The 20,657-nt window shown below is 38.5% G+C and overlaps 3 protein-coding genes across 3 annotated transcripts; 1 reads left to right on the forward strand and 2 right to left on the reverse strand.

Moving 5' to 3' along the window:
- On the reverse strand, positions 3,178-3,751 carry LOC109949337 (uncharacterized protein At4g04775-like). The gene is made up of 2 exons (XM_020564741.1): positions 3,623-3,751; positions 3,178-3,504 (listed from the first exon to the last, which is right to left on the reverse strand). Exons 1-2 carry the CDS (start codon positions 3,749-3,751, stop codon positions 3,178-3,180), a joined length of 456 nt encoding a protein of 151 aa, XP_020420330.1.
- On the reverse strand, positions 5,563-6,160 carry LOC18777788. Its single transcript, XM_007208736.2, has 2 exons — positions 6,089-6,160; positions 5,563-5,874 (listed from the first exon to the last, which is right to left on the reverse strand). Exons 1-2 carry the CDS (start codon positions 6,158-6,160, stop codon positions 5,563-5,565), a joined length of 384 nt encoding a protein of 127 aa, XP_007208798.2.
- Positions 16,375-19,259, forward strand: LOC18775674 (flavonoid 3'-monooxygenase). The gene is made up of 2 exons (XM_007210125.2): positions 16,375-17,322; positions 17,789-19,259. The coding sequence occupies exons 1-2, from the start codon at positions 16,375-16,377 to the stop codon at positions 18,419-18,421; spliced, it is 1,581 nt and encodes a 526-aa protein (XP_007210187.2). The 3' UTR covers positions 18,422-19,259.

Below are 20,657 nucleotides of genomic sequence, written 5' to 3' on the forward strand. Positions count from 1 at the left end.
TTATATTGAAGATAACATGAAACCTGAGGTTGTAGACAGTGAAGAACATCATGGAGAATTTGTTGATAGTGATTCCTAGTTTGGTGAAGAAGAATTTAGGTCTCAAATAGTTCAAGTGCATGTTCCTGAAGGGGCAGAGGACACTCTGAATGGTAGCAATGAGGGGCCTGCTTTTGAAGCCCCTGGAAAGGTGTCATCAGCTGGTGAGCACACCTCAGATTTTGATACTGAAAGTGAGGGTGATGAGGATGATATGGAAGGGGATAATGAAGGGACAAGTAACGTGAGAAGGAAAACAAACTGCCTCGGTTTAAGCAATATAGAAAGGAGGTGGACTTAAAGAATCCTAAGTTTCGGCTTGGGATGCAATTTGAAAACAGACAGGTTCTTAAAGAGGCACTCAGGGAATATTCCATTATTCATGGAAGGAAACTGTTCTTTGAAAAAATGACAAGACGAGAGTAAAGGCAATTTGCAACGGAGGATTCAAATGTCCATTTGTGCTTTATGCTTCACAGATAAACCAGGATGTGCAAACATTTGCAATTAAGAAGTTGAGCTTAGAACACACATGTGGGTGGGTCGAGAAACTGAAGTTTGCTAATCCCAAATGGATTTGTGAGAGATTTTCTAGCAAGATTAAGAGAAACAAATATTGGAATCTGAAAGCTTTTCAAGGAGAAGTTTTGGAGTCTTATCATGTGAGGGTGTCCAAAACTCAAGTGTATAAGGCAAAGAGATTGGCTAAAGCACAAATTAAAGGAAACTACATACAGCAATATGCACGGTTGTGGGACTATGCAGAGCAGTTGAAGAATACCAACAAAGATAGTACAGTGAAAATTAAGTGTGATCTAGTTGGGAGTGAAGCAATATTTCAAAGGATTTAGATGTGTCTGGCTGTTTGTAAAAAAGGGTTTTTAGAAGGGTGCAGGCCTGTAATTGGGGGTTGATGCTTGCCATTTGAAAGGTTCTTATCCTGGGCAAATATTGACGGCTGTAGAAGTTAATGGTAATAATGGTCTTTTCCCAATTGCATATGCTATGGCTGAGATTGAAAACAAGGACTCGTGGATTTGGTTTCTGTCTTTGTTGATTGAAGATTTATGTATTACAAATGGTTTATCCTGGGCTTTCATAAGTGATAAGCAAAATGGGCTCATACCTGCCATTGCATATGTACTACCAACTGCAGAGCATAGGATGTGCATCCAGCACTTGTACAATAATTTCAGAGCAACACTTCTTGGTCTCACTCTTAAACACATGTTGTGGGCAGCTGCCAGAGCCACTACTATTCCTTGGTGGGAAGCAGAAATGGAGAAGATGAAGGAAGAGGACTTGAAAGCTTGGAAATGGTTGGTGCAGAGACCACCCAATAATTGGACTAAATCTCATTTTCATCCAAGGTATAAGTGTGATCTTCTACTGAACAACCTTCGTGAGAGCTTTAATGCAGCTATAATTGATGCAAGAGATAATTCCATTTTGACATGTTTGGAAAGTATTCGAATGTATGTGATGCTTAGGATGACTAATCGAAGGGCTGCTTGTGGTAAATGGAAACACCCTGTTGGCCCAAGGATATTCAAAATAATTGAGAGGAACAAGATGGGAGCTGCTTAATGCATTCCTAGATTCGCTGGGGAGAAAATGTATCCAGTTAGTCACATGTATGGTGGGGAGTTTGTTGTAGATCTTGCAGCAATGTCTTGTAGTTGTAGGAGATGAGATTTATGTGGCATACCATATGCACATGCTATTTCAGTTATATTCCATAGAGATGAAAAACTCTGCTGAATATGTACATGAGTGTTATAAGCCAGAGACATACATGAGGTCATATGAACTAATAGTTCACCCCATCCCTTTTATGGATCAGTGGGTTAAGGGTGGCTTGCCTCCAATTAAACCTCCATTTCATAAGCGTCAACCAAGAAGACCCAAGAGAGTGAGGACTAAGGAGGCTGCTGAGGTTTAAGTACCAGCCCTAAACCCACCAAACCCTTTGCCTCCAGGTTACACTGCTCCAGCAGCAAAACTTAGAAGACTCTTCATTAAAATTAGATGTGGAGCATGTGGAAAAGAAAGCCATAATCGAAGATGATGTGGAAGACAGGTTGTTTAATTATTTGGGTTTTGTTATGCATTTTAATTATTTGGGTTGTGGTTGTGATTTTTTATAGCTGTGATTGTATGTTGTGCAGGCTGAGGCAGCCCAAAATGGGAATGTTAGCCAAAATGAAGTTCAAGCAGCTAACAATGAAAATGCAGGCCAAAATGATATTGCCCCAGCTCAAACTAATGCTGCCCCGGCCCAAACTGACATTGCCCCAGTCCAAAAAAAAGCTGCACCAACTCAAACTTACACTGCCCCAACCTAAATTCAAATTAATAGGTGCAGAGGAAGAGGAAGAGGCTTATGGAATCCAGCTGCAAGGATGTCATCTTCACAACCAGTTAGTTACCTATTATTCTTGCCCAACTCAGATTTTTTATGTTTGCCTATATAGTAATATATGTTGTTTGTGGTTTTTATCTTAGGTGGTAAGTGATATCAGTCAATGAAGGGCCAATCTGCCAATGACATACTCACAACAAGTGCCCTTGCAACCATCTTCTCTTCTTACTCAACAAACCACACTCCATAGAGGAAGATTCAAACACAGTGTCAAAAGAGGAGGACAAGTATAGACTGTGAATGCATATTTTGTGGACTTTTGAGACATATTTTTGGACTCTTAAGGCCTATTTTTGGACTCTTAAGTACTTACTATGTGGATGTGTATTTTGGGTGAACAATTATAAACTCAAGAATGCTATTTGGTAATGTTATTTTGAAGGCTCTTTTGCCTATTCTATGTAATGTTCATGTGTATTTTGGATTGTATGTAATGTGCAGTTGGTGAATGTTAATTGGTAATTGAAGCCTTTTGGATTGTATGTAATGTGCCCCTGTTCAGTTGGTATACACTGCCAATTCAGCACAAAACCAGCTTATATAGCAAAACATCTGATACACTGCCAAAGAGGCACAAAATAACCTTATGCCTAGGTTTCTGCACATTTCTATACTACCAATTCCTGCCCATTTCTACACTATGCCCATGCCATCAAAAGCTGTTCAAGACTATATACAACATTATGCCCATTTCCTGCCATTTCTACACTACCAAATCATCCATATTGATGAACAATATCACAATCATAAAACAAAACAGAACAACAACCCAAAACCACCTTTGTCTTTGTCGATAACTCAAAATTTCCCCTTCTAGTACAACAACTTGTTGACCCATTCCCAGATTCTGTTTCTTTCAAAATCTTAATTTCTTCTTCCTCTTCTCTCAGTTTTTGCTCTAATTTATTCTTCTCTTCTTCCATCAATATGAAATTCTCCGCCGTTGCTCTCAATTCGTCCTCAATTCCTCTTAGTCTTCTAAGTAACCCAGGCAAGATTTCCTTCTCCACCCATGCGAAAAAATGCAACCTCCTCTTATTGTTCTGCAATTCAAACAAAACGAAACACCAATTTCAGACCCAACAAAACACCAATTTCATTCTCCAACCATGCGAAAAACGAAACGCCAATTATTGTTCTGCAATTCAAACAAAAACTTACCCGATTATTGCAACATGCCTCAAATCTTCTTTGAGGATTCAGATCTGTCCATGAAGTCCGGCGTTTGATTTCCGACCCACACTTGCAGTAACGCCGGCTGCAATTTGAATTTGTCGAACTCTCCGACATTTTTCCTTCCCTCGCAGCCTCTTCTCAGTTCTTCAGTTCTTCATTTTGGGGTCGAAGAGAAGGGTTTAAGGTGAGTGTTCATATTCAAAGGAGAGTTTTCAGACTCAAAACGATGTTTTTACCCCTCATTTTGACGGATAATTTGACAGAGTTGGACGGCAGGACCTAATTGCAACTGATTGTCTCATTAAAGGATTTTATTGCCTCAAAAATTAGTTCACGAACCCAATTTCAACTGGGGCCATAGTTCAAGGACGTCTACAATAATTAGCCCCCAATATTAATATATGGGGCAGATATGATACTTTCAGTCCTAGAATTGGGCATAAATAAAATACGAATGAATGTTATATCAAGTGCAAACTCAAACACTAGTGGCATTCCAATTAACCCATTACGTGATCAGACTTGTGAAACACCTCTCAATTAACCCAGGTTAGTCACTGCAAACAATTGTGACATACACCTAACACCTCTCAATTAACCCAGGTTAGTCACTGCAGACAATTGTGACTACTAGAAATTAATTCACAAAATAATGAATCCAGTGACCAAACTAATAGGTACTTGATTTTGTTGAAATATCACATCAAAATAAATACTTACTATGCATATAGGTGACTTTTGAGATCATTAAACAAAACTTGTCAAGTCTGGTAAGAGATGATCGCTTGTGAAAGATGAAATTTTATTTTACTTTTAGGTTTATGTGAGTTTTTATTCTGAGAATATCTGTGTCTTTTTAAGTGGGGTTTCTGTTATATCTTAAAGTTTTTATAAAAATTGACATTTGTGAAAGTAAATGTCAAATTTTTGCTATTTTTGATAAAAACTCAGTTGGATTGGTAATCAGTTACAAACTAATACCAAATAATTGTGGGTGATATGTTTACAAATTATGTCACACCTCTCTCACTTTCACTTTCAAAGAAAATGGATGGACCAAGAAGCAAAGAAAGAAACAAGTATTTTTCAAGAAAAGAAAACTTCAGCTGGAATGGAATGCCTTACACACTATAGTCAAGATAGCATTTAAAGCTATGAAGACAAATCAAACAAAAGTTACTGCTGCACACACATGCTAGAACAGTGGCGAAGATAGAGTTTGATGTTTTGGGTATGAACAGTATAACAGTTGCACTTTTAAAGGTATGAAGACAAATCAAACAAAAGTTACTGTTAATACTATGTCATATAAATCAACTCAGTTGCAGGGTATGAATAGTATAACAGATGTTCATACCACTTATTGGAAGTTAATAAATATTCATACCACTTACAGATAACAAATTGTATACTACAAATCAACTTACCAGCTTGTTGCAATTTACAAGAGTCATATATTAGACCCACAACCACCCAAAAATCCAAAATTGGCTTGTTGCAAATGTATTGTATTGGCTAATTTATATTTTTGGTGCCCTTAAAGAAAGAAAGGACTAAACATCAACCAAAGCAAATATGTCGATCACGACTAAAGAACAAATAAGTTAGTTTCCTTCCATATTGAAACGTTCATAAACCACAACATAAAAGTTAACATGTTCAAATCTCTAACCTAAGCCATACAAATTAAGTCGTTGAATTTAAAATGCTCACAAGCGAAACACAATCAGAAAACACAACGATTCATACAATAAAAACTAGAAAATACTAAAATGAGAAATCAACATAAGAATAAACGGTGAAAATACGTACATCAGAGGCGTTACTGATGAGCTCACGGAGAAAGATCTCCTTGTTGTTGTAGAAGTTGTTGATGATCAAACTCAGAAGCTGGTTGATCTCATGGATCAGGACCCGAGTCCACCTCATGAGTTGTAAAACAGCGTTGTCGAGGTTGGCATATCTCGCTCTTCAAAGAAGAGCTTCTTCAATGGCGGTCGCAGAGAGGAAGAGGAAGCGGCAGCCCCTCTAGCTCTAAAAGAATCGTCGTTTTCGGCATCAACAAACAGGAGATTCCGGTTGAAAATCGAGAGCACCGAACGGATATGGCCATTTTGGAATATATCGTCGGTGGAAATAAGCGATCTGTCGGGGTTGGAATAGGCAAAAGAGAAATCTCCTTCATCTTTGTTCTTCTCGTAATCACCACTGGCGTCGACGTTCTGAAAACCTTCGTCCTGCAATTAACACCTCAAATCTAGAGAGTAGCCACAGAACTCCGCAAGCTTATATCAGTCAGCTATTACATGGCATGAGCTCCGTACTACATTTGATGAGCAGTCCTACCCACTAGCTTATCAAAATATGATGATGGAAGAATTTCTTCAGCTGGAACAGGGTAGCTTGACAGTGTTAGAGTATAAAAAGAAATTTAAGGAGTTGTCCAAGTACTGTGCACCACTTGTGTCGAATGAGAGGAAGAAGTGTCAGTTGTTCACCAAATGACTGAAGGCATCCATCCATGACATAGTGATAGGATAACGTCTGACTAATTTCATGATCTGGTGATGTCAGCCTCATTAATAGAGAGCAGTCAGATGATGGTGCGGGGAAGAGGTGATTTATGCAGGCGTTAGTATGATATGGGTAGTCCCAGTCAGGGGTCATCCAAGAGGGTTAGCTTCAACTCTGAATCTTCTAGTGGTCTTAGTTATGGAGGTTTTCAAGCTGGAGTCAGTTCTAACAGTGGGTCTAATCAGAGTGATAGTTCTGGACCTCGTTCTGGAGGTGGTACAGTTAGAAGCTCGGGGAGACAGTTGCAGACGGTTACATAGAAAGGGGTGTCCAGGATACTTGGCTCACATAATTGACACCCAATGGGTTGAGGTTAGAAGATATTCCAGTGATACGGGAATTTCCGGATGTGTTTCTTGAGGATCTTCCTAGGTTACCTCCTCACTGAGAGATCGAGTTCACTATTGAGCTTGTTCCAGGAACCAATCATATCTCTCAGGCACCATATAGAATGGCACCAGCTGTGTTAAGGGAACTAAAGACACAGTTACAAGAGCTGGTGGATAAGGGTTTCATTCGACCCAGTTTTTCACCTTGGGGCACACCAGTTTTGTTTGTAAAGATGAAGGATGGCACCATAAGGTTGTGCATTGATTACAGGCAGTTGAACAAGGTCACTGTGCGGAATAAGTATCCATTGCCTCGTATTGATGAGTTGTTTGCCCAATTGAAGAGTGCTAAGGTATTTTCTAAGATTGACTTGAGGTCGAGTTATCATCAGTTACGGATCAGAGAAGAGGATGTGCCTAAGACTGCTTTCCGGACAAGATATGTCCATTATGAATTCTTGGTGATGCCTTTTGGACTGACTAATGCTCCAGCGACGTTTATGGATCTCATGAACAGAGTTGTTCCAACGTCAGTTGGATCGCTTTGTAATTGTGTTCATAGATGATATCCTGGTGTATTCTAAAAGCCAAAAGACACATATCAAGCACTTGGAAATTGTGCTGAAGACTTTGAGGAGGCAGCAACTTTATGCAAAGTTTAGCAAGTGCCAGTTCTGGTTGGACAAAGTGAATTTCTTAGGACATGTGATTTCTGCATAAGGTATTTACGTGGATCCCCAGAAAGTGGAGGCAGTAGTGAATTGGCCACGACCAACTAGTGTCACTGAGGTACGGACTTTTCTTAGGTTAGCTGATATAACCATTATTTTGTATATTTTTATTATCTTTCTCTTAGATTCTTGCTATGTTCTTGAGTGAGTTAAGTCTATTTTTACTTACTTTTGTGTTTTACTAGGTTTGAAGAGTGAAGATGGAAAAGCAAGCAAAATGAGCAATTTTGGGATTGAAATATGATGTGCAATCCTGGGAGCAGAATATGCTGGGCAGAACTATCAACTTGACAGAATATACTGTACTTCCTCAGAGTGAACCAGATGTTGAGCCTTATATCTTGGAAAGATACGGATGTTAGCTCTTTGTAGAATTTTACGGTTCGTGATTCGGACTTGTGTGGAGAGAGTTGTGGCTATTTTAGTACAGATAGTTCGGGCAGAATGTGTTCTGCGGGTTTTGTAAAATAATCCTTTTGAAGTCCAATCCTTGGAGTCCAATTTATGTCAATTGCATTTGGAAAGTGTCTACAAGGATGTAAGGTTATTTTCTAAGGTCTAATCCTATATTTAGTAGGATTTTGAATGCTAACTCATCAAAGACAATTGAAGCCAAACTAGGAAAGCATAGTTACCAAGTCAAAAAAAGACTTGTTCCTTATTTAAAGAAGACCAGAAAACAGGGTTCTCTTATGCTGGAATTGGAAGGAGAGTCAAAGAGCCGCTGCCATCATCAAGTTCTCGAGCATCGTCATAATCCATAAGTTTTACTTTATGTTTTCTAGTTTTTCAATTATGTTTTCTTTGAACATGAGTAACTAAATTATTCTCTAGGGCGAGGATGATGCCCGAGCATAGATAGTTATGATTTCTAATGTTATTTAATGGATTCTAAGTTTCTTTTAGATGAATGTTTAATCACTATTTTAATTGTTGCTATTTGTTTAAGTTCTTTGATTGATCACCTTAGGGCTTTGCATCTAGTAATTTGGAAGATGAATTTGAGGTAGAACTCGCAATATAATTCAATTAGCTTCTTGTGATTAAGTTGTGGTGAATTACATTATTGCTTGACGAAGAATAATGGTTTGCTTGGTTTTTTCATTTTCTAGAACTTAATGAATCCAACTTGTTAAATTTATGCCTTAACCAGGATAGATTGCAGGGTTGGATATATGATCTTTGTCTGAACTAGAAAAGAATCATACACTTAAGGAAAACTATGGTCTGAGTGCCTGAAAAGGACTTAGATACCGGAATTATCATCTAAAGAATCGAAAGAATCTGTTGAATGCATTGAAATCTCACTTGGATTGCTTGTGGTTGATTCCGAAACCCTAGACCTTCATCATTCTTTTTCAATCTTTAAAAGTCAACGTTTTAATTCTTAATTGTCTTGATTAATTTCTTGTGCGTTTCATAAACTTTCACAACAACAATCTCTACAAATTTACTTGCGTATCAGTTAGATTTAATTTAGGTATTCGAATATCAGATTAATTTGGTCATTGTGGGAATGATACTTGGACTTGTCAAATGCTATACTACATCAATCTTGTGCACTTGCAAGAACAGACCATTAGCCGGGTACTACCGTCGCTTTGTGGAGGGTTTCTCTACTATAGCGGCACCTCTCACGCGTTTGACAAGAAAAGGAGTGAAGTTTGAATGGTCAGATGAGTATGAGGAGAGTTTCAATGAACTCAAGACTAAGTTGACCACCGCTTCGGTGTTGGCGCTTCCGGATGATAGTGGGAACTTTGTTATCTACAGTGATGCATCCCGGCAAGGATTAGGTTGTGTGTTGATGCAGCATAGTAGGGTAATCGCTTATGCTTCGAGGCAACTTAGAAAGCATGAGTTTAATTATCCTACTCATGATTTGGAACTTGCTGCCGTGGTATTTCCCTTAAAGATTTGGCAACATTATCTCTATAGGGAAACGTGCCAGAATTTCACGGATCATAAAAGCTTGAAGTATCTATTCACCCAGGAACTGAATTTGAGGCAAATGAGATGGTTAGAGTTGATTAAGGATTATGATTGTACTATTGAGCATCATCCTGGGGGAGCTAATGTGGTAGCGGATGCTCTCAGCAAGAAGTCATTGGGATCTGTAGCTCATCTCCGAGGGAGATATCTTCCATTGATGGTTGAGTTGAGGAAGTTAAGAGTTGGGCTAGGTATGGACGAACAGGGAGCCTTGTTGGCCACTCTTTATGTCAGACTCGTATTGGTAGAACGAATAATTATAGCCCAGTCACAGGATCCATTGATTTGTACATTGAGATTTAAGGTAGAGAACGGTACCAAAACAGATTATTTAGTGAGAAGTGATGGAGCTCTAATGGTGGGTACCAGATTGTATGTTCCGGATGATGAAGCATTAAAAAGGGAAATTCTTGAGGAGGCTCATTGCTCGACATTTGCCATGCATCCTAGCAGCACAAAGATGTACCGTACTATGAGGGAGCATTATTGATAGCCTTTTATGAAAAAGCCAATAGCAAAGTATGTCAGTAAGTGCTTGATGTGTCAACAAATCAAGGCAGAGTGGCAGAAACGATCGGGGTTGCTGCAACCACTTCTGATTCCTAAGTGGAAGTGGGAGCACATCACCATGGATTTTGTATTCAAGCTTCCTCGAACACTGAATAAGCATGATGGAGTATGGGTAATAGTGGATCGACTCACCAAGTCCGCTCATTTTCTGCCTGTGAAAGCGAACTATACTTTGAATAAACTGGCTAAGATTTTCATAGATGAGATTGCAAGGTTGCATGGGGTGCCAATATCAATTGTCCCAGATAGAAATCCACGGTTTACATCCCGTTTTTGGCCGAAGTTAAATGAAGCCTTTGGAACTCAATTGCGGTTTAGTACTGCATTCCATCCCCAGACTGATGGACAATCAGAAAGAACGATTCAAACTTTGGAAGATATGTTGAGAGCTTGTGTATTGCAGTTTCGAGGTGATTGGGATGAGAAGTTATCGCTCATGGAGTTTACATATAATAATAGCTATCAAGCAAGTATTGGGATGTCACCATTTGATGCATTGTATGGGAGACAATGTAGAACTCCATTGTATTGGGATGAAGTGGGTGATCACAGGTTAGAGGTGTCTGAAGATCTTGAACGGACAAAGAAATAGGTGGAATTGATTAGAGAAAGACTTAAGGTAGCCTAGGACCGACAAAAGAGTTATGCAAATAATAGAAGAAAAGATCTTCAATTTGAGGTTGGTGACTAGGTATTCTTAAAGTTATCGCCTTGGAAGGCGTGGTGAGATTCGGAAAGCGAGGAAAGTTAAGTCCTCGTTACATGGGGCCATATGAGATTTTGGAGCGTGTGGGCCCAGTGGTGTATAGACTTGCCTTGCCTTCAGACCTATCCCAGTTACATGATGTATTTCACGTCTCTATGCTCCGGAAGTATATTTCGAATCCTTCCCATGTTCTGGAAGAGCAACCAATAGAATTGAAGGATGATTTGAGTTATGTGGAGCAACCAGTTCATATTCTAGATTGGAAGACGCAGGTACTGCGTTCTAGAGATATCCCCCTTGTGAAAGTCTTGTGGAGAAGTCATAACCTGGAAGAGGCTACTTGGGAACCCGAGGACCAAATGTTGGATTAGTACCCTTACCTCTTCGAGTGACAGGTATGGAAATTTCGAGGATGAAATTTTTATAAGGAGGGTAGATTGTAATAACCCGATCCTAAATTTATTTTTAATTATTAATTTATACTAGGAAAACACAATTATACCCCTAGAATAATTTATTGGATTTAAAGTTGACTTTTTGATTGGGAAGGAATTTGGAAATTTCGCTAGCACCGTTGCATAGAGCACGATGAAATAAGTTCGTAGACACGTAGTGGGCTCAAATCCTTGAAGAAAATACGATCAAAATCTGTTGAGAGGCAAAATGGTGATTTGCCAGATCAGATTTTCCTTAAAACCTCTCTCTCTCTCTCTTTCTCTCTCTCTCTCTCTCTCTCTCTCTCTCTCTCTCTCTCTCTCTCCCTGCAAAACCCTCATCCCCCAACATTTTCTCTCCAGCCGACCGCCCCTCCCTCCATAGCCATTGCCACCAGTCACGAAACTGGCGCCAACCGAACTGGCCCGACCTCGCCATCAAGTACCAACCCCTCTTTGACGCCAGCCACCGCGTTTTCAGCCGGAAAATTGAAGAAACCAACCCGGTTTTGACAGAAATTTCGCCGAGTTCGTTCTCTGTCCCCCGGCCATCGTTCCGACAATCAAGGTATGGATTCTTACCTATTTTCCATGCTTTAGCTGATGGTTGGGTAGGTTTTCATCAATTCGTAGCGTAGGTAATCCAATTTCGAACCCAAAACTTGGCCGAATTTTGGGTTGAGATTCCGGCCAGTTGCGGCCATTTTTCGGGGGATGTCCAAGAACAAAAGTGATTCCAAATGAGGTTTTACCCCTAGGGTAGGAAGCTTGGCCGGAGATTTGTAGTTTTTTCCAGCCTCCAAAATTTACTCAAGGCACCCAGGCGCTGCCAGCGCGTGCGGCAGGGCGTGGGCCAGGTAATGGCCTGGCATTGTGTCCTAAAATGATCTCCTGGTCCTCACGAGTGCGTAGGTACTTTCGGATTCCAATTTGGTTAATGTTTGAACCCCAAACGGATCTCGCATATTGTGCAATTTTCTGGTTTGATACGTTTGAACCGTTGGATCGTAGTCAATCTCTTATATGTTGATCTAGATAATTCCAGGATCGTATAAGATTCGACAGATCGTGAATCGGAGTTTCGGTTACTCCGAAAATGCCACCCTAGGGTTAGATTTATAGGAACCGTCCGATCGTGCGATCGTGATCAATCCGACTGTCCGATTCATACCAAACTTGCAGGATAAGGTTACAAATATATGTAGAACCTATAGAAACTTTCGGATTATCAATTTGAGGTCGTGGACCCCACGGGGTCCCGGGTTGACCAATATGGAAGTTTATCGCTTAGCAAGTCTTGGGTCTTTTCAGACCGTTCTAACCATCCGAAATGCTTAAGTGGGCATAGGAATGATCTTAAATAGGTGCACGCACTCTTAGGAAACGGAGGTCAGGGTTTTGGGATTAAATATTTATGTTGAGTATTTTTATTGATTAAATATTTATGATGACTTAAATAGGTACTCGGGTACCAGTTGACCCACAGGAGGGACCTTCGAAAGGTCCAGCTAGCACGAACACTCAGTGAGTGGACTTTTATTTTATAAATGATTTTTATGCAACTAAATATCATTATTTAATCTTGAATAAGTTTTATTGATTGTGATTTTCCTAGCATGATTGATGAATTTAAATATTTTTATTTATATGCTGCCTAGTTGAATATGCTAAAAAGATATGGAAAGTAAGAATGGAGATAGTTATCGGATTGAATGACAGCAGGATTTTAGGATAATTAATAATAGTTTTATAAATGCTAATCTTTTTCAGAAATATGTACATTTATTTTAAAACAACCATGGATACCCAAGGTTGCCTTCGGAATAGATGTTGCTTTCGGAATAAAAGTTGCCTTCGGATAAATTGGTTGCCTTCATATTATAATTGCCTTCGGATATGACGATGTCCACAGACAACCTAGTTGCCTTCGGTTTTGTCAGCACGCTTGACATTTGCCTCACGAGTTTCGCGGACGCCGGGACCGTGGGAGCGAGGAATATGGATCAGGCAGACTAAATGTCCCCTGAATCCTGCGAGGATTGCAGCTCGGGTCAACTTTGTGTTTCCCGGGGCCTGCGAGGACGTGTCGCTTCGGTGGCATGAGGAATTGATAGAAAATAAAGGAATTGACGGAAAATAAGGGAATTGACGGATAAATATAGGAATTGACGGGAATAAAATGGGTATACCTAGGTGGTAGAGAAATATTTATTTTTCAACATTTAAACTGTTTGATGATTTCTGTGTGTGAAGGATTATATAAATATAAATATGTGTGTTTGTCTTCTGTACGAATATAGTATGCATGATGAAGTTTTCTAAATGTTTTAACAATGGGGTTAGTATGATCATATTCTATTTTCTAAAACTTTATTTTTGTCCACTCACATTTTTGAATGTTTTGTGCCCCCAGGCATTAGACGTGCACCAGAGCGCTACCACCAGGTAGTCTCCACACTCCGCACCACTCTCTCTCTTGTGTAGGATTTCTTTTGAAATCATATTGTTCTGTTCTATATTCTTGAATTAGTTGCTCTGATGAATTGCCCTAGGACTTTCTGTGTGGCCTAAGGTTGTTTAGACTAGTAGAACTATTTAGATGTAAATTGAATACATGCTGGCAGTTGGGATATGTATATATATGCTTTTGGCAGGTAGAAATGTTGGGAAATGATCAAATTACAGGGGAGACTCTGCCGAATTTTTGGCAGAAGTCGAACTTGTAATAAACCTAAATTTTAACTAGAAGGGTAATTTAGTCATTGTGCCCGGCACCCACTAGGTGTCGGACACGCACAGGGTTCGGTTTGGATTCCAAAGTGGAATTTGGGTCGGGTCCTATCATTGTATGTGTTGTTTGAAGTCTTGAGTATTCTTTCCACGGAATTCGGCTAACTTTTGTATATGTTTTTTTATATTTGGCTCACCTAAAGTTCTTCATTTTTCCATGTTGAATCCAATCATACAAAGAACATAAAATTTGGATTAACGGTTTGAAATTTACAAGTAAAAAATGGACAGAGGTCAAAACTAGAAAACATAGGAAATTCATAAATTCGTCTGTAACCTAAAAGAGATTGATCACTTCCCACAAGCGATCAATCGTTTAGTTTGTTATCCAGAGAATTTCCTTTCTGTCCAAAAGCGATTGATTGCTGCTACAGTAATGGGGTGATAAAGAAGCGATAAAATGGTGATAAAACAGTGATAGAGTGGTGATACATGAGTGATACAAAATGTTGATTGTGTTTATCTTTGGTTTCTTGTTTTGTTTTGTTTCCTTTACTTTTCTTTACTCATTTCTAGTATCCAATTTGTATTTTACCTTTGTGTTCTTTACGTACTCAAACTAGACCTTTGTATAAGCCTCCAATTCCTCGTGGGAACGATCCCGTATTTACAAATATATATTTCAATAGATTCATACACTTGGAGGTATTTTTAATTGGATGATTAGCACATTAATTAGTGCCAATTATTAATACAACAAAAATCGATTGCTTGCATCTCCCACGAAACTCATGGTAGAAGAATATGTGCAGGACTGCCCTTGGCAGAGAGGACGCTAATCTATGCGCTGGCTTCATTCTTGCATTCGTTTGAGTGGAGGTTGCACCATGGAGCAAAGCTTGATTTTTATGTTTGGAGTTGTCTAAATTGAAGCTCTACCCTTAGATTAGTTGCCATTCCAACACCCATGTTATCTAAATTGGAGCTCGATGCTATTAGGGTTCACGTGCCCCTAAAAGTGTGTGTGGATATTGTAAGAAAAATAAGTGGAGAAAATATGGAAATATAGAAAAATAAAATTTGTTAGAAGTTGTTGTGTATACGAGTAACACAGACTTCCCAATTTTTCTTATTCAAATGATTTTCGTTCTTAGTATTCACCAATATTAATATATGGGGCAGATATGATACTTTCAGTCCTAGAATTGGGCAGAAATAAAATACGAATGAATGTTATATCAAGTGTAAACTCAAACACTAGTGGCATTCCAATTAACCCATTACGTGATCAGACTTGTGAAACACCTCTCAATTAACCCAGGTTAGTCACTGCGGACAATTGTGACATACACCTAACACCTCTCAATAAACCCAGGTTAGTCACTGCAGACAATTGTGACTACTAGAAATTAATTCACAAAATAATGAATCTAGTGACCAAACTAATAGGTACTTGATTTTGTTGAAATATCAAATCAAAATAAATACTTACTATGCATATAGGTGACTTTTGAGATCATCAAATAAAACTTGTCAAGTCTAGTAAGAGATGATCGCCTGTGAAAGATGAAATTTCTTTTTACTTTTAGGTTTATGTGAGTTTTTATTCTGATAATATTTGTGTCTTTTTAAGTGGGGTTTCTGTTATATCTTAAAGTTTTTAAAAAAACTGACATTTGTGAAAGTAAATATCAAATTTTGGCTATTTTTGATAAAAACTCAGTTGGATGCCATATATCTGTAATGCATTCTAGCTTTGATTACCATATTGGTAATCAGTTACAAACTAATACCAAAGAATTGTGGGGTGATATGTTTACAAACTATGTCACACCTCTCTCACTTTCACTTTCAAAGAAAATGGATGGACCAAGAAGCAAAGAAAGAAACAAGTATTTTTCAAGAAAGAAAACTTCAGCTGGAATGGAATGCCTTACATACTATAGTCAAGATAGCATTTAAAGCTATGAAGACAAATCAAACAAAAGTTACTGCTGCACACACATGCTAGAATAGTGGCAGAGATAGAATCAATATATAATTTAGGCTAAAAATGATGGCTCATTAAGTCAATATATATTTCATACTAAAATCCCATAAAATCAAGTTTTCTTATTTGATGTGTAGGAAATAAAAGCCGCCAAAAATTATTTTGAGAAAATGATTATTCCAAAAAACCATTTTTCATACTTAGTCAATATTTTTACGTAAATATTTTTTCATGTATGATATGAATGCATTAAGGGACCTAAGGTTTTTTTTAGTTTTTGAAATTTTGATTTTTTCTTTCTATTAGGTTTAATGGGGGGAAAAGCTTTAAAGATATTTGCTAAATCGCTACTCTTTGTCTATCTCTGACAATTTTTCTTGCTCAGAATGTATTTGTCTATCCCTTTGTCGAGGACAATTATGATTGCAACCAATAACCAATATAATTCTTGACATATGTGATATATATATACTATTCTTCGTATGTATTGTGAGTTCAAATTTTTGATTCTTTATAATTTGTAAGAGGCCCTCACACACAAGAAATCCTAACTTCGCCACTGTGCTTTCAGTCCTACAATTGATCCAACTGAACGTTATTTTTCTGACTAAACTGTTGTTACTTGATTTTTGCTCTATATTTATTTTCTATATATAACCCTACGGTGACTGACTGGTTAACATGGAGATGCTAGCAAATATTGAGAGAGATGGTCATCTCATGATCAGAGCAATGTTTCTCACCGTTTCAGCTATGGTGGTTGCTCTTTTCTGGTTCCTGTGGAATTGGAAAAGCTCAAAAAACCCAATGCCACCATTGCCACCAGGTCCTCGTGGCCTGCCATTTCTTGGGAGCCTTCCCCTTTTAGGCCCTAACCTTCACCATGAATTCTCCAACTTGGCAACCATTTATGGCCCTATTTACAAACTCCAACTCGGTAGCAAATTATGCTTTGTGCTCTCTTCGCCATCGATTGTCAAACAAGTGCTTCGTGACCAAGACACCCTCTTTGCTAATCGTGACCCCACAATTGCTGCACAGATTGCCTCCTATGGATGCACCGACATTGCGTTTGGACCCTACGGTCCAGGTTGGAGGAGGCTGCGCAAGGTGTTTATGAGCCACATGCTGAGCAAAGCCAACCTTGATGCCTCCTATGCTCTGAGAAAAGAGGAGGTGCTCAAGTCAATTAGTCATGTTTATGACAAAGTTGGCAGCCCAATTGATTTGGGGCAGTTTGCATTTTTGACATCAATCAACACAGTCATGAGAATGCTGTGGGGCGGGACTCTAGAAGCAGAGAACGGGGCTGATCTTGGGGCAGAGTTCAGAAATGTGGTGGCTGAAATTATAGAGGTGCTTGGGAAGCCAAATGTTTCTGACTTTTTAACTTCGCTTGCAAGGTTTGATGTGCAAGGAATTGCGAGGCGTATGAAGCAGCTTCAATCTATGACTGAGAAGATTTTTGATTCCGCCATTGAAAGGCAGAAGAGTGAGGCAGTAGAGAAAGATGAGGGCCTAGAGCTAAAACATGAAAGGAAGGACTTTTTACAGATCTTGTTGGAGCTTAATGATCACGAAGATGGTGCAAAATCGATTACTTTGCAACAACTTAAGGCCTTGCTATTGGTACAGTATTCTTATCTTTGATTTGGAGTGTAGTCAGTTGACCACACACGAGTAGGAGGTGATTCTGGCTATTGATACATGACTTTAGCTTTACTTTTGACGCCACTTAAGAAAATGCTTTAGTTCTGGCCTACAATTCATCAACGGTTAGAATTTTCTATTCATACCCGTAAGTGATTCATGGCTCTGGATACATGACTTTAGCATTACTTTTGACAACATTTAAGAAGATACTTTAGTTACAACTCTTCCACATAGGCATGCGTGGGAGACTCACTGTATAACATCTTTCTTTTGACACTACATAAACTTTTGCTGATATGCCTATGTGTGTACATTCTCAGTTTATTTTCAAGGGCAAAATTTGATTTACAAATACTAACACAAGGGATACGAAGAAGTAATTTGAAATATAACCCATCCTTTTTTTTTCCTAAACTCTTAACAGTTTGACTATTTTGAACAGGACATTGTGGTGGGTGGGACTGACACCACAGCAACAATGGTGGAATGGGTAATGGCTGAGCTGATAAAACACCAAGATGACCTGAAAAAAGTTCAAGAAGAACTGAAAGAAGTTGTGGGGTTGAAAAACATGGTTGAAGAGTCTCATATACCCAAATTACATTATTTAGACGCTGTGATTAAGGAGACATCTAGATTGCACCCTGCTCTGCCTCTTCTGGCTCCTCATTGTCCAAGTCAATCCACCACCATTGGAGGGTACAACATACCAAAAGGTTCAACCATTTTTATAAATATTTGGGCCATACACAGAGACCCTAATGTTTGGGACAATCCCTTGGAGTTTAGGCCCAAGAGGTTCCTCAATGACCCCTCTAGCAACAACTTTGATTACAAGGGCAATAAGTTGGAATATCTTCCATTTGGTTCTGGAAGAAGAATGTGTGCTGGGCTTCCCTTAGCAGAGAAGATGATGATCTATGTGTTGGCTTCATTTTTGCATTCATTTGAGTGGAGGTTGCCCACTGATGCAAAGCATGACCTTCAAGACAAATTTGGGATTGTGACAAAGAAAATGACTCCATTAATTGTCATTCCAACACCCAGGCTATCTAAACTGGAGCTCTATGCTTAGATTTATGTTCATTTCCTCTTGAAAGATGCTTGCATGTCACGTATTATGCATTGATGCTCTTGGTTCAATTGTTGCCCCCATAATCCTTATAATCTTATAATAAATTGAGGAAGTAAATGACATGTTGTGGTTTGTCTCATTTCATCAGTGATAACTTGTGATTTTTATTTGTTTTTGGACGAAACCTTGTGATTTTTTTTTTTTTTTGGGTACTATTTTAGTTACTTTTTTTTTCAGATAGTTTAAACTTCAAAAAGAATTACATCAGCAAAAAGAACATCTTGAATAATATCATAAGCTTCTTCAAACCACAACATATCAATCTCAAGGGACAAACCAATTCTAGCTAGACGGTGGGTTATACTTCAAAAGAAAATGATAAAGCACAATTCGAAGTAAGCACGAAATAAGGAACTAAAAAAACCTCACACAGAGCTCAAAGATGAAATCAGAAAACAAAGGCAAAAGAAGTCAAAAAAAAAAAATTAAACAAATGTTAGTCCAAATATTAACGACATGGAACATCTAATTGGTCTCTTATATATCCAACTATCCTTGCTTCATCACCTGCAAGTCATCAAAACCAATATTCATCCACAAATGCAATAATAAGTGGGGTAGGATAGTGTTTTTAGAAGCAGACTTCCTAGATAGAGGACTACAGTCAAGGTCAAAATTGGATCATTTTTATCGCATAAAAAAAAGTAGAAATATGTGGAGAGGATATCAAAGAAAGAACAACCATAACATGAAGAAATGCGAATGGAAACTACCTAACAACCTGAAGTTCTAAATTTTATTTTCCAGAAAAGCAAAAAAAAAAAAAAAAAAATCCTAAGCAATAGAAACAGCTACCAAGAAATAATACTTTAAAAAAATATATGAGTAGCCAAAATTAAATCCATCACCAATATTTGTATAGGGCCACATATGATACTTAATCCGCAACTGAGTCGGCATGCCAACATCACATCACATATGATACTTGCCTAACACCTCTGCCCACCCAGTTTAGGCAAACAATGGAAGACAGCTGTGACTAGAAATAAACCTGCCACAAAATAAGACTAGTCATGAAAAAAACTTATCAACCATCTCAATATCCATCTAAAATCATTCCATTTATATGCCGTCTCCATAACTTTAGATAGTGACCAAAATCCAAGGTACATGATTTTTGTTCTGGCGTTTTCTCCTGGATGTATTTAGCTCCTGGCGTTTTCTCCTTGATTTTTGTGTGGTAGGGGCAAAACAATATTTAGTTACTACAAGCCATCCCCACCACAGCCAACAAGCTTCTTCATCTGGTCAAAAAGCTTTTCTATATGTATTTTCTGTATATATAATAAGCATATGGTAACTGACTGGTTAACATGGAGATGCTTCTTTCTTCTTTCTAAAACTTTATATATCTTTCATCTTCATTAGGGTTAAGGGCCTAAATCCAAAAATGTGGTCTTTATGGTGGGATGCTAGCAATATTGAGAAAGATGACCATCGCATGACCATCGCAATATTTCTCACCATTTCAGCCACGGTGGTTGCCCTGTTCTGGTTCCTGTGTCCAACACCTCCATTGCCACCAGGTCCTCGTGGCCTGCCACTGTTGACATGAGTCTCCTAATTAATCAAGGATATTTATTTACTTGATTAATTAAGGGATTTACTTTCCTATTCTATATAGTTGACAAATCATTGTATAATTAGGAGATATTATCCTAATTAATTACTGTATCTATTTCCTTGTAAAGCACTCATGTAAACTCCTATATATACCTCCTTATGGAGAAGAATAAAACCTAACTCAAAGTATTTAAACCATATTCATATTTTAGCATGGTATCAGAGCAATCGATCCTGGCCAACTTATTAGTCGCAAATCATCCACTCCGTCGGTGGTGTCTTCTGCTAATGATATGCCCTCCCCGGTGGTTGGGGAGGGCTCTCTATCTCTCTCTACTTCCCTACATCTAGATTTTGTATTACTTGTTCCATCTTTGGACCATAACTTGTTATCTGTTATCTGTTGCATAACTTACTACTACTTTGGGGTGTACTGTAACATTTGGCCCAATCATTCTGTTTTTCAAGATATCCTCATAGGAAAGACAATTGGTTGTGGTACTCGGCGGGACAAACTCTACTACTTGGACTGGGCACCGAATAGTGAGGTCAAGGTTGGTCAAGTTTTCACAACTAGTGGAACTCGTTCTGAGGGGGAGAGAGACAAATTTTG

The sequence above is a fragment of the Prunus persica genome, chromosome G5 (assembly GCF_000346465.2).
Source record: "Prunus persica cultivar Lovell chromosome G5, Prunus_persica_NCBIv2, whole genome shotgun sequence".
Lineage (NCBI taxonomy): Eukaryota > Viridiplantae > Streptophyta > Magnoliopsida > Rosales > Rosaceae > Prunus > Prunus persica.

Excerpts from the sequence above, each read along its gene's own strand:
- LOC18775674 (XM_007210125.2), top strand. The coding sequence starts at position 16,375 with ATGGAGATGCTAGCAAATATTGAGAGAGATGGTCATCTCATGATCAGA. Across the intron at positions 17,323-17,788 it reads AACTTAAGGCCTTGCTATTG|GACATTGTGGTGGGTGGGAC; the intron begins GTACAGTATTCT and ends TATTTTGAACAG.
- LOC18777788 (XM_007208736.2), bottom strand. The coding sequence starts at position 6,160 with ATGGATGGATGCCTTCAGTCATTTGGTGAACAACTGACACTTCTTCCT. Across the intron at positions 5,875-6,088 it reads TTCGACACAAGTGGTGCACA|GACGAAGGTTTTCAGAACGT; the intron begins GTACTTGGACAA and ends TGTTAATTGCAG.
- LOC109949337 (XM_020564741.1), bottom strand. The coding sequence starts at position 3,751 with ATGTCGGAGAGTTCGACAAATTCAAATTGCAGCCGGCGTTACTGCAAG. Across the intron at positions 3,505-3,622 it reads AGGCATGTTGCAATAATCGG|AACAATAAGAGGAGGTTGCA; the intron begins GTAAGTTTTTGT and ends TTTGAATTGCAG.